A 13,517-nucleotide genomic window follows, 5' to 3' on the forward strand; every position below is an offset into this window, starting at 1 on the left:
GAGAGAGAGAGAGAGCCCTAAAGTTGCCAAGAATAAAGTATATCATCAAAAGCTCATACATTTATTTCTGGATATCACTAGATAGCCACCAGTCTTTGCACACTGCAACTAATATTGCTTAAGAATGATATTTCTGCTTTATGCATTTGAAAACCCATGCTTAATTATTATGTATAATAACCCTCCAATCTGCATGCTGGGAAACCTTCCATCTGTTTTACATTAGGGTTCGTTGGATTCACTTGATTGGAACTAACTTAGCCCCCCTGGTGGCTGTAATTGTGTTCAGATGGTTCTCATGAGCGCAAGCAGAACATAGCACAAGTGCATTTTGGAATATTCCAATACAACCAGAATAATCCATTTCAAGTCCAGATGTACATTTGCAGTCATTCAGAAATGTGCTTTTTATTAGATAAAAAGATTTGTATCCATCATTGAAGCACAAATTAGTCCTCTGAACTCCAGATTTCTTGGCTTTTGGAAAAATGTGTACCTCTTGGCCTTTTACTGGGTTAATACCCAGGTAGGTTTTATTTCTTATCTCCCCCCTGCCATTATTTATTTTATTTTTTTACATGCAGAGCTGCCGCTGTGGAAACACTGTTGTCCACCATGTAGACTTAGCATTAAATGGTGACAGGTTGGGCTGAACTTCCACAGTAGGCAGTATTCAAAAGAACATCAAAGGGTCACTAGCTTAGAGTCTAAATTTAGATCCTACAAACCTGTGTGGCAGCTTGAGTAGCAGCACAGAGAACACAAATCAAGTTCAACACACCAGTGCTCCTCAGTAAATTATAAGAACAAATATAGGTTTGATGCATTAAGAGGAGTTAAGTCAGGTTCTCCAACAACAAATAGGTAAATAGATCTCCTTTTAGCCACTGCACATATTATCAAGATTTGTAATGCCTTTGTAAGTTACAGTAGTTTGAACACAATGACTAATCATGCTTCTAGCAACAGAGAAAAGATTGGGGGGGGGAATTGATGCACCAGAAGTGCTTAGATAGGACAGTGAGTATGAAATCCCATGTACTAAATTGTATTCTGTAGGTAGGCATGCGGCTGGAAGAATTATGAACCTCTATTTCATTTCCTCCAACCCCTTTCCCATTCTCCAACACATTTTGCACTCCTGCTACAATATGCAATAGACTACTTTTATTTGCCATGGGGCTCCAAAATAAACGCCTACAAACAATCTCTACCTTTGTATAAGTTTTTGGGTACTTGGCATGTATGCCCACATCCATTGGAACAGCATTTTTTCACACCAGAGCATTCGCTGTCAGCCTCACAGCTTTCAACACAGGCAGCCGCAAAGCCGCTGGCCTTCTCGGGTGCTGGGCAGTCTCCTTGCTTCACCGACAAGATGTATTTGAGGAATTCGCAGCTAGTTAAGCATTCATAGTTCTTCTTGGGGAAAAGAGGCTAAAGGGAAAACAAGAAAATTGTACCAAGCCTTCAGTAGGATTTATCAAATATTGCTGAAATATTTCCAAGATGTTGCTGAAAAGATAATTCAAATTACAGGCAGTAGCTGTCCAGCAGAGGTCTCCTGACCTGCTGTTGCTTGCATTTCTGCTGCTTGACAGAAGGCATAGAGGGAGTGGCAGCAACAAGGTTGGCATGGGGCAAATTCAATAGTGGCACTACCACTGGTGCAAATATACCACATCAACATCCTTACTGCCTCCCCCTACATCGTCTGGTAAGCAGTGGCATGGGGAGTCAGGTGAGCACCACTGCCCTACCCCCACCAACTGCTACCAATTACAGGTCTAGCTTTGAGAATTCATATAGATTTATAACCTCTGAACAATAGCTGCAAACTCTTCCATATAAAGCTTTCCAAAAGGTTATTCCATAGCCACAAATCACTGCAGAATGGATGGCTACATTGCAAACTATTTGCAAATGAGTATATGGAAATTTATTTCATTCTTCTTGGGCCAGAGCTTTGTATTTCATTCATATACAGTACAAGAAGCAAAAATCCAACTGCTTTTCCTATGAAAAGGGAGCTTCAGGAGCAGAAAAATAGCAGGAGGAACAGAAAGTGCTTAATCCTTGATCTGCTCTGCCCCCTAAGCCACTTCCTGCTACCCACTCACTGTGGCTCCTGACACAGACATGTCTTTGAAACTCTGAAGAGGGGGAGGACCAGAAATGAGTAAGAAAAGGATGAAAAATCATTTCCATGTTCCAACCCTCATCCACTGCAGCTCTTCCCTGTGGAAAAGCAGCAATCAAGTTTGTGATACAGATGCTTTGTCCATAATGTGGTCTTAGTTCAGTGTTTGCTGTTTTGCACATTCTATCCCATTATTTCATACATTCACACTCACACTGCAAAAGCCCTAGAAACACACTTAAGCCTTCATTTTGTGCCTTAGTGAAATATCACTAATCAACAATAAATGTACAGCATTTGTTCTTACAGTAGAGCTCAGAATACCTCCATTCTGATTGTATAGAGAGAGAGAATTCACCTTATATCATCAGAGATTGCAGTCTGGTTGCCTTTCTATGGCAGCCATGGGCTACAGTGCCTGGCAGAGCTACCGTAGAATGATCATCCATGGAAAACAGAGCCTGGGGAAGAACTCCAAGCTTGCTTAGCTTATTCTCTCTTTTGGAACTATGGTCATAGCTAAATGGTTGCATTCAAATATAATTCTGGGTAAGGAGATTGTGATTTGTGATTGTAGCTGACAAGGGCAGAGGTTAATAGAAACAAAATGCACCTGCTTTTGTGATTTATGTCTGTGATCAGAAATGGGCAGGTGTACATGTCTGGGTATGTGCCTATATAAAACATCACAAATTTTCAGCTACTTAATTAAAAAATCTTTTCTAGCCCCTTGAGGCATAATATGCCTTTGAACCTTCTGTTCTTCACCCTAGTTCACAGCTTATTTTGTCAGTGAACTGTTAAATGTGCAACTTTTTACTTCCAGCCTTTTAAGTTTCAAGCTTAGTTTCAAACTCAAAATAACTAATTAAACAGGGATATTAGCAGATCCTAACTGCAAGTGGGAAGTGTTTATTCTCCCTACTCAGCCAACTCCTTTACTCAATAAACATCTCACAAAATAACAACTTCATATTACACTTATAGCTCATCCTTGTCAAGCTCATCATTATTATTCTCATAGGATTCCAGAAGGGGTATTGTCACAGTGGCCGGAGTGGACTACTTCAGAGTAACGACGCTACGCAGCTCTGCATTTTATTCTTTTATTGGTGCTGCGTATTTACAGTGCTCAAGTCATTGCTATTTACACGGAGCGATGTTGTCAGTCGGTTTCAGAACCTCCTAATGGCTTTTGGCGCGTCTTTCTCCAACACAAAAGCTTTGGCAGACCCATCCTCTTGCCCCTCCTCTTCCTGCGTAATTCTGGAGTTGGAGGGATGGGTCTTCCCCCCTTGCTTGCCCCTTCCTGTCCCACCTGGGACCCTGGCTCCTCTACCTTGCCTGAGCCTCGGACACGACTTCCTGCTTCCCCACTGGAATCGGAACTCTCCCTGCTTTCCCCTTTGCTCGGGGACGGGCTTGAACTCAGGAGGGGAGGGACTTCGCGATATCCCCTGTCCCTCACATCCACCCCCCTCCCAAGCTCTCCTTCACCCCTCCCCAGGCCCCCCCCATGTGTCGGTGACGACTGGAAGCCTAAGAACTCAGTGCTCTCCGAGCCCGTTGGTGTGAATACCTCCCCCCAGTCCTGCGAGCCCCCCCCTTCCGCCTGGGCGGACGGGAATCCCAAAAAGTCCGTGGCGTCAGAGCTGGTGGGGGTAAAAACGTTCTGCCAATCTGCTCCTTCCTCTGACTGGGTGGATCTCGGTGACACCCATACCTCATCCTCTGGTTCCTCAAACTCCGCTTCCCAGCGCCATGGTGAGCTGCTCTCCCGTGCCTCCTCCTCCTCCCCCTCCCTTTCCATGTGCCAGGGCTTGGGTCTGTGGGGAAAGAGGGCGTGAAATTCTTCCACCAAGAATTCCTCCTGTATCTGAGTGGCTGGGACCCATTCATTCTGGGACGGTGGAGCATCCTCCCATGCCATGAGGTACTCCAGTCCCCCCACCCCCCACCTTGAATCCAGGATGGCCGTGGCCTCATTGAGTTGCTCCCTGCCTTCCCTCTCCCCCCCTCCCTCGGGGGTTTGTTCGCTGTCTCGGAGCCTGCTGCTTTCCCTGTACGGCGACAGCAGCGATCTATGAAACACTGGATGCACCCTCATGTCCTCTGGCAGTGCCAGCCTGTATGCCACCGGGTTTACCTGTTGCGTGACCGTGAAGGGGCCCAGCCTTTTGGGTGCCAGCTTTTTGCACCTCCCTCTGGTGGGAAGGCCCTCCGAGGACAACCACACCTTGTCCCCCACCCTGATGACCTCCCCTTGTCGCCTGTGGCGATCTGCCCCCTTTTTGTACGCTTCCTTGGCCCTCTCCAAGTGTTCTCTGAGCTGCTGGTGCACCGTCTCCAGTTCCTCTGCCCAATCCTCAGCCTGTGGGCCCTCCTCCTCCTCCTCCTCCCTCTCCCTCTCTGGGAAAGATCTGAGGTCGCGCCCGTAATTGGCCTTAAAGGGCGACACCCCTGTGGAGACGTGCACTGCATTGTTGTAGGCAAATTCTGCTAGTGGCAAGCGATCCACCCAGTCCGTTTGCCGCTGGCTGACGTAGCATCTCAGGTACTGCTGCAGAATGGCGTTGACCCTCTCCGCTTGTCCGTTGGTCTGCGGGTGTCTAGCCGTCGACAAGCTGACCTCCACCTGCAGGAGGTTCATGAGCCGCCGCCAGAACCTGGAAACAAATTGGCGGCCACGATCCGAAATAACCCTTAAAGGTAATCCATGCAGTCTGAAAATGTGATCAACAAACAGTTTGGCTGTCTCTTCTGCCGAGACTGCCCTGGCACACGGTATAAAGTGACACATTTTGGACATAAGGTCCACCACCACCAACACTGCAGTCTTACCCCTGGACGAAGGCAGATCTGTGATGAAGTCCATGGACACCACTTCCCACGGCCTGTGTGGTGTGGCTAAGGGCTCCAGCAACCCTGGTGGCGCTGCTCTGACCACCTTCGCCCGCTGGCAGGTGGTACAGCCCCTTACATAGTCTCGAACATCTTCCCGCACCCCTGGCCACCAGAAGTGTCTCATGACTAGGTGAGCGGTTTTGTCCCTTCCAAAATGCCCCGCTGTAGGGTTGTCGTGCATCTGCTTGAGGACCGTACGTCGAAGCTGGGTGGTGGGTAGGTACAGCGCACCCTTGTAGAAAAGCAGCCCTCTGCGTTCTGCAAAGTCTTTTGCCTGCTCCCTCCCCCCTCTCAGTTCTCTGAAGATGCGGTTGGCAAATTCATCCGCTGCCGTCAGTGCTGTGAGTTCTGCCTCGCTCACCACAGCTGCTCCGCAGGACCATGTCGACGGGGGGAAAATGTGCCTTGGGGCTGGTGGCGCCTCCTCCTCCATGTACTCTGGCTTGCGGGAGAGGGCATCCGCCCTGACATTCTGCTCCCCCGGGATGTAGTGGATGGAGAAGTTGAAGTTCGAGAAGAACTCTGCCCACCGTATCTGCCGCTGGTTGAGCACCCTGGCAGTTCTCCAGAACTCCAGGTTCTTGTGGTCTGTGCACACCTGGATGGGGTGCTCCGCGCCCACCAGGAAGTGTCGCCAGTGCTGGAACGCAGCGTAGATCGCAAGAAGTTCCCTATCAAACACTGTGTAGTTGCGTTCAGGCTGTGTCAGCTTCCTGGAGAAGAAGGCACAGGGTCTCCACTCCCTGTTGGCGTCCAGTTGCAACAAAATTGCGCCCACAGCTTTTTCAGAAGCATCTGTCTCAATGCGTAGGGGCGCGTCCTGCACCACATGGAACAGGTTTTGGTCAGAGGCGAACACTCTCTTGAGGCTTTCGAACGCTGCTTGCGCCTCTGGTGTCCACTTGAACTTCTGCTTGCCTCTCAGGCAGTCCGTGATGGGAGCCGTAACGCGAGAGAAGTTCTTGATGAACTTCCTGTAGAAGTTAGCGAAGCCTAGTAGGCGTTGGGCATCTTTGCGCGTCCTGGGGCTGTGCCAGTCCAGGATGGCCTGCACCTTGTCCTTGTCCATCGCCAGCCCCTTGTCTGACAGCTTGTAGCCCAGGAAGTCCACCTCTTTGGTGTGAAACTTGCACTTCTCCAGCTTCACATACAGGTGGTTCTCCTTCAGGCGTTGCAACACCTCTCTGACATCTTTCACATGCTGCACTGGGTCATTCGAGTAGATAAGGATGTCATCTAGGAAGACCAAGCATTTCCTGAAGAGGAGGGACCCCAGGACGTGGTGCATGAAGGCCTGGAAGCATGCTGAGCCCCCTTGCAAACCGAAGGGCATCACCAGATATTCAAAAGAGCCCAGAGGCGTGAACATCGTGGTTTTCCATTCATCTCCTTCCCGGATCCTGATCAAGTTGTACGCCCCCCTTAGGTCCAGCTTGGTGAAAATCTTGCCCCTGCGTGCCGCTGTCAGGAGATCATCCACTCTGGGCATGGGGAAAGCCACGGGCTCTGTCACCGAATTCAGCCGTCTAAAGTCCACCACAAGACGGCGCTGTTGCGTGTCTTTCTTGTCCACCCAGAAGACCGGGCTGCCCCCTGCTGCCTTGCTTTCCCTTATGAACCCCCGCTTGAGGTTCTTGTCGATGAAAGCGCGCAGATCCTCCAGCTCCTGGTCTGACATGGCGTACAGCTTGGCTGGGGGTATCGTCGCCCCTGGCACCAGGTTGATCTGGCAGTCAAAAGGCCTGTGCGGGGGTAGGTGGTCGGACTCCGCTTCGCTGAAGACCTCCTGCAGGTCCCAGTACTGCTTGGGTATTGCCTCACCCCCTTTGATATGCATGGTGGCCACCGTGGCTATCGGAGGCCCCTCCCCTGGTTGGTGCTGCATGCAATGTTCCAGACAAAAGTCTGACCCAAACGTGATGCACCTCTGGTGCCAACTGATGGAGGGGTCGTGGCGCGCCAGCCAGCTCATGCCCAAGACGATGGGGGGGTCTGAGATGGTGGTGACGTTGAACGCCAGTGTCTCTGAGTGCCTTCCCACCGTCATTCTCATGGGGGGGGTTTGATGTGTGATGGCCCCTCCCAGCAGCTCCCTGCCGTCAATGGTTGCTACGTGCAGAGGAAAATCCAACTGCAAAAGCTGGATTTGGTGCTCTTCTGCAAAGCTTCTCGAGAAGAAGTTGGCGGACGCCCCACTGTCAATTAAGGCGAGGACCGTCAGGGGATAGCCATTTGGGAGCGTTAGCGTCACTTCTAGAACCACTCCTGCTCTGGGAGGGGTGGGCTGGCTCTGCACCTCTCTGTGCGGGTGGGCGGGCTGGGGCTGTTGTCTGCTGACTGTGCCTGGCTGCTGCCCCTTGTCTCCTGCAGCCAGGCTTTCCCGTTTCCCTGCTGTGGTGCTGCGTCAGTGGGGGAGGGCACCACCGTTCCCGCCTTTCCTTGCCACTCCCTGCGATGTGGGCAGTCTCTGACGAGATGCTGGGGTGAGTTGCAGAGAAAGCAATTCCCGCCCCTTCCCTCCTTGCGTCTTGGCGCCGCTGGGGTTTGAAAAGCCCGCGCGCGCGCGCTATCAATCTGCATGGGCTCCTGGTCCTGGCTGGCTCCAGGCGTGGCCTGAAAGGGTTGTTGAGGGAGTGGCTTCTCCTGCGACCGTGGGAACCAAGCCCGCTTTGCGCGCGTCGCTTGCTTGTCGTTCCACCGGGATTCCTGCCTCACCCCCACCGCCAGAGCTGCTTTGCTCAGCTGATCCATAGTACTGGCCTTTGGACCTCTCGAGAGTTCATCCTTCACCTCCTCGCTCAAACCCAAGTAAAACGCAGCTTGCATGGGAGGCGAATCCAAAACCCACCCCAGTCTGTGCACCAGCATGGTGAATTTCGCCCAATATGCGCGAACTGTCATATTTCCTTGGCGTAAATTATGCAGTTCCTCCTTAGTCTGGTCCAAATGACTATCGGACGAATACATCGTCCTCAAACCTTCTAGAAATTGTTGGACATTTTTCATGCAAGGATTCTTGGTTGCGATTAATGGTCTTAGCCACTCCCTGGCTGCTCCGGTGAGATGTTCCACAATAAACGCTACTCTGTGCTCATCATCGGGGAACTCATTCTGGTGCAGCTCAAGAGCATACACGATCTCAGTCTCAAAGCCCTGAAACTCCTTCGGGTCTCCATTGAACTTGCTTACAAGGGTCCCTGCTCTCCTTCCTGGCAGCACTTGGACTTGGGGAGCCCCTCCCGCCTTGTTTTTCTCTGCATCCAGCTTGTTTTGGAGGTCTACCGCCACCGCCCTTAAATGCTGCTCTTTTTCCTGGAGCTCTCTCACCTGTTCCGCAAGTTGTAGCCGGTCGTCCTGGACCTTCTTAGTCTCCTCTTTAGCTGCCTTCAATTCTCCCTGCGCCTGCAGCGACAGCTGTTGCAGTTCTAGCTGGGCTTGCTCAGCGATCTGCCGCCACTTCTCCGCCTCGGACACGCTCATCCCGGCAACTCCGAAGTAGCCCAAAAATGATTAGGAGGTTGCTGTCACAGTGGCCGGAGTGGACTACTTCAGAGTAACGACGCTACGCAGCTCTGCATTTTATTCTTTTATTGGTGCTGCGTATTTACAGTGCTCAAGTCATTGCTATTTACACGGAGCGATGTTGTCAGTCGGTTTCAGAACCTCCTAATGGCTTTTGGCGCGTCTTTCTCCAACACAAAAGCTTTGGCAGACCCATCCTCTTGCCCCTCCTCTTCCTGCGTAATTCTGGAGTTGGAGGGATGGGTCTTCCCCCCTTGCTTGCCCCTTCCTGTCCCACCTGGGACCCTGGCTCCTCTACCTTGCCTGAGCCTCGGACACGACTTCCTGCTTCCCCACTGGAATCGGAACTCTCCCTGCTTTCCCCTTTGCTCGGGGACGGGCTTGAACTCAGGAGGGGAGGGACTTCGCGATATCCCCTGTCCCTCACATCCATGTTGATACTTTCTTTTGTTTTTTTTAAAGACATATAAGTAATTTCCAAGTTACAAAATCTGAAGCCCACTTTCTACACAACACACCTTCCTTACCGGCACACATCCAGACATCTGAATCAATAAAGAAAAAAATTAATATTCCTCTTATCCTGTAAGTGCAAGTGTACTTAAAAATAAATCCAAACATCTGCCCTTAAATTAATAAAAAAACTTAGTGCAACTTATTTATGTCTTATAGTTCCAAAGTCTACTACATTCCTGCTTCAAATTTTACCAGAAATATAGCATGATGATCCTTATCATGAAGTGGACAGAAATAGGATCCACATTTTACATAAACATTAGATATGTCCCGCAAGGTGATCTACATATGATATGTGATAGCCAATTGGATGTCTGGGATTGAATCCAACCAATGTTGTTTACAATATAACCCACCAATCTCAAGGAATCATCTGCACTATCCCTGCCAATGTGGGGATGTACCTCATCCCTACACCTCAGTGCACCTCAGTCACTTTTTACCTAAGCTAAGACACAAGGAAAGTGCTTTTTAATTCCTTTCTACTGAATTATAATAATCAAGACACATGTGGCAGATGCCTCTATTGCTATGCACCTCTGCTACATAATTTTCATGCAAAGCTAAGACACAAGAAGCAGTTAGGAAGAACTCTTTTAAAAAAACTTTTCTGTTATTGTTTACACTGATAAAAAGTGGGTTAAAGAACACAAGATCCCACTTAGTTTAAATGAAACCAAGTCAATGTAGCTTGGTTGTTGCTACTAATAGCTGTGCATTAAAGGTAAAGGTAAAGGGACCCCTGACCATTAGGTCCAGTTGTGACCGACTCTGGGGTTGTGACCGACTCTGGGGTTGTGCGCTCATCTCGCATTATTGGCCGAGGGAGCCGGCGTATAGCTTCCGGGTCATGTGGCCAGCATGACAAAGCCGCTTCTGGCAAACCAGAGCAGCACATGGAAACGCCGTTTACCTTCCCGCTGTAGCGGTTCCTATTTATCTACTTGCATTTTGACGTGCTTTCGAACTGCTAGGTTGGCAGGAGCTGGGACCAAGCAACGGGAGCTCACCCCGTCACAGGGATTCCAACCGCCGACCTTCTGATCAGCAAGCCCTAGGCTCAGTGGTTTAACCACAGCGCCACCTGGGTACCAAGCTGTGCATTAGGCCCTGTTAAAAACGAGTTGCCATAATTTAAAAACAATTTACAGTGTATGTCAAATAAACCTAAAACTTGATGAAGTTGTAAACATCAAGCTTGCAAATTTCGTTGGAATTTTAGTTGGTCTTATGGATCTGGTTTTATATATTACTTTATGAGTTTTAAGATTATCATTCCCCTATTTTTATATGCATTTTTGTAGTGCTTTGTTAACCACCTTGAACTATGGAAAAGCTGGAGCACAAATGTATAAAATAAAGCTCAGTGCCATTTCCTTAAACCCAAGGGACAGAAGCGAAAACAACAGAGACTAAGTACAGTAATTGCAAATCCATGCTGTGTTCAGCCCAATAATGTAATATAGTTCAACAGAGACATGCTGAAATGATATTTAGTGCTATTTAACTACTGGTGAACAATGTTGAATATAATTAGGTTCCACAGTGAAACTGGGCATAATGCCTCCAGGTAAACAATGTTATGGGAGTGGACTTGTGCAACCAGTTTAAGAGGCATATAGAGGTGGTGAGCTTATGACATTACAGCTTGTTTCCCATGAACAAGTACTGTGCTCACATGATAAGAAGGTTATATCCATCATACCTATTTTGGGATGGCCTTTTCTCGTAGTACTACAGCTCTAATATAGGCCAAACACAGTTGTTCATGTCTCAGGGATTTCTCTTAGGAAAAGATCTGTGCCACATAATATCTCTTTTGCTAAGAAGGATGACAATGTACACATGTGTATCATCAATAACTGACAGGGGGTTACATGTATTTTGCATTGTAGCCAATTCCACTAGATGCTTCTGACACAGCATAGCCCCCCTCACAGGGCTAAGGTAAAGGGGCCCCTGACCAACAGGTCCAGTCGTGTCCGACTCTGGGGTTGCGGCGCTCGTCTCGCTCTATAGGCCGAGGGAGCTGGCGTTTGTCTGCAGACAGCTTCCGGGTCATGTGGCCAGCATGACAAAGCTGCTTCTGGCGAACCAGAGCAGCGCACGGAAACGCCGTTTACCTTCCCGCCGGAGCGGTCCCTATTTATCTACTTGCACTTTGATATGCTTTCGAACTGCTAGGTGGGCAGGAGCTGGGACCGAGCAACGGGAGCTCACCCCATTGCAGGGATTCGAACTGCCGACCTTCTGATCAGCAAGCCCTAGACTCTGTGGATTAACCCACAGCGCCACCTGGGTCCCTCACAGGGTCCCTCACAGGGCTAGGCCACCTCAAAAAGCACATGAAAAGCCATTTGTTTGAAAGTACACCCATGCTGAAGTCCTCTTGCATGTTAAGAGCTTCCATATCAGTAAACCAACTTCCAACATAACTTTGACTCAAAAGTAGGACTTCTACACCTGCAAGTGATTTTGAGGTACAGTTGCTTTCGAACAATTTCCCATGTGCTGGAGGGATGGTTGTATCACATGGCTGTGTGCACATTTGAATTGGCCAATCAAAAGTTTTAGCATTTAAACAAACAAATGTGGAAGACATCTTGCTGTTGCAGCAATGAAAGGAAAAAGGACACTGATGACTCATGTATACAGCAATTGTACATATAAGCAGTAACGTCTTAAGGGTATCCAGCGGCGTGGTGCAAAAATCCTCCGGCGCCTCCCCCCCATGGCGGCAGTAGCACACGGCCATTGAGCTTCCTCTCTCCTCTTCTTGCCCATGAAGCAGAATCAGCGAGACTCCTGCCTAGAGCGGCAGCAGGCGCATGATGCCACTCTAGGCTGGAGTCTCGCTGATTCTGCTTCATGGGCATGAAATATACAGGACAGAATTTTAAAAAGAGATATTTAGGAATGGCATACCTCACAGAAACTTTGGCAATGGTTTTTCTTCAAGTCCCAGGATTCTTTGCAGGGCTCCAGACACTAAAAAGAAGGAAAAATACATAAATAACCTGTCAGGAATATATACCAGTATATATATATGTCTCAACGTGTTCAGCCTACAGGACAAGCCTGTTTATTGGAAGCATTAATAAAAGAAATTTTGAACAGAGTTTATCAGGAAGACAAGGCATGTTCCATAGCTACCGAGCAAAGACTAAAGATAGATGTAATCTAAAAGGAGCTCAGCACTGTGAATGTGCTGTCAACATTCTTTTCATATTAAAGGGAACTAGCAGCACATTCAGAATACTTTACATCTGTCACATAACCGACGTTATTCTGAACCATTATTAGATAAACATTTCCAATACTCTTCCTCTATAGTAGCATCTGTTTCTTATGCCCACGTTCCATTAACATGCTTGCTTAACAAGGGTTCCAATTATAGCTCCATTGCACTTGATTATTCTACAGAGCTTAGAGACATCAGAGGAGGTTAAAGAAAATAATTTCTATGGAGTATTAACAGATGAAATAGTATGATAGTACTTTGCCTACCCACGATATCACATTGTACTTTCTTCTATAAAAGTTCCACCTCAGTCACATATTCCGTTTATATAGGAGGCAAGTGTCCTATGTGTAAAAACCCATTTATTTCACCCAAGGCTACCAGTTTGCAACAGAGCCCAGTTGTCCTGAACTGAAATGGGAGAGGAGATGGAAGAAATTTTTCCAGGCGCACAATACTAGAAGGCATGACATTGACATAGGCATTGGGTTGGTTGCTGCAAGAAAAGGATTCAGAACTAGATAGGTCTTTGGTCTGATTCAGTGGGGCTCTTCTGATATTCCTACTCTCAACTCTTCCTGCTCACCTTTCTGATCTGTCAGAGGTTCCTTCTCTAATTTTTCAGGCTACCTAGAAGCTGAGGATGAAAAAGGAAGTGCAAGCTCCTAGCAGCTTTTGACCCTTAGGTCAGAGAAAGCTTTTTATTTCACCGACTCCTGCAGTAAAAGCCCAAGTTATCTCTGGTTCAACTTAAATTCACCATTGTTTCCAGGATCAGAACATAGTTTTCTTGATCAGCAGTGAAGAAACTGTGGCCCTCCAGATCTTGTTGGACTCTAGCTCCGTTAGCACTGGCCAGAATTGCCAATGGTTGTAGATTTATAGTCCAAAAACATATAGAGGGCCATAAGTTTTCCCATCTAGATATTTTGCACCTTCTAATACAAAACACTTGCAGTAGTCACGAGTACACGATACAAACTTTTGGAGATACTTTCCCATTACCAGTTCCTCTCTACAACTCCAATTGTTCCTTAATAACATTAACAAATGATTGTGACCCCTTCCTGTAGGGAAAAGAAAATCCTTTACTGATTATAACCACATCATCTTAACATTTTTCTCTGTAAAAACCGTGTGGTGATTATGAAGCCTCTAACAAAGCTCAAAGAAGGAGATCTGTGACGCTGTTTT

At 48.0% G+C, this 13,517-nt stretch overlaps 1 protein-coding gene across 2 annotated transcripts in view; it reads right to left on the reverse strand.

Moving 5' to 3' along the window:
* The window catches only part of ANOS1 (anosmin 1), a 140,193-nt gene that overhangs the window by 29,334 nt on the left and 97,342 nt on the right, over positions 1-13,517 (reverse strand). For both annotated transcript variants that reach the window (XM_035115473.2, XM_060273484.1), the window contains exons 3-4: positions 12,008-12,070; positions 1,215-1,437 (exon numbers count right to left, since the gene is read on the reverse strand). In XM_035115473.2, the coding sequence (XP_034971364.2) occupies positions 1,215-1,437; positions 12,008-12,070 (286 nt within the window). The remainder of the gene's footprint in view (positions 1-1,214; positions 1,438-12,007; positions 12,071-13,517) is intronic.

This window comes from Zootoca vivipara, chromosome 4 (assembly GCF_963506605.1).
Source record: "Zootoca vivipara chromosome 4, rZooViv1.1, whole genome shotgun sequence".
Classification (NCBI taxonomy): Eukaryota; Metazoa; Chordata; class Lepidosauria; order Squamata; family Lacertidae; genus Zootoca; species Zootoca vivipara.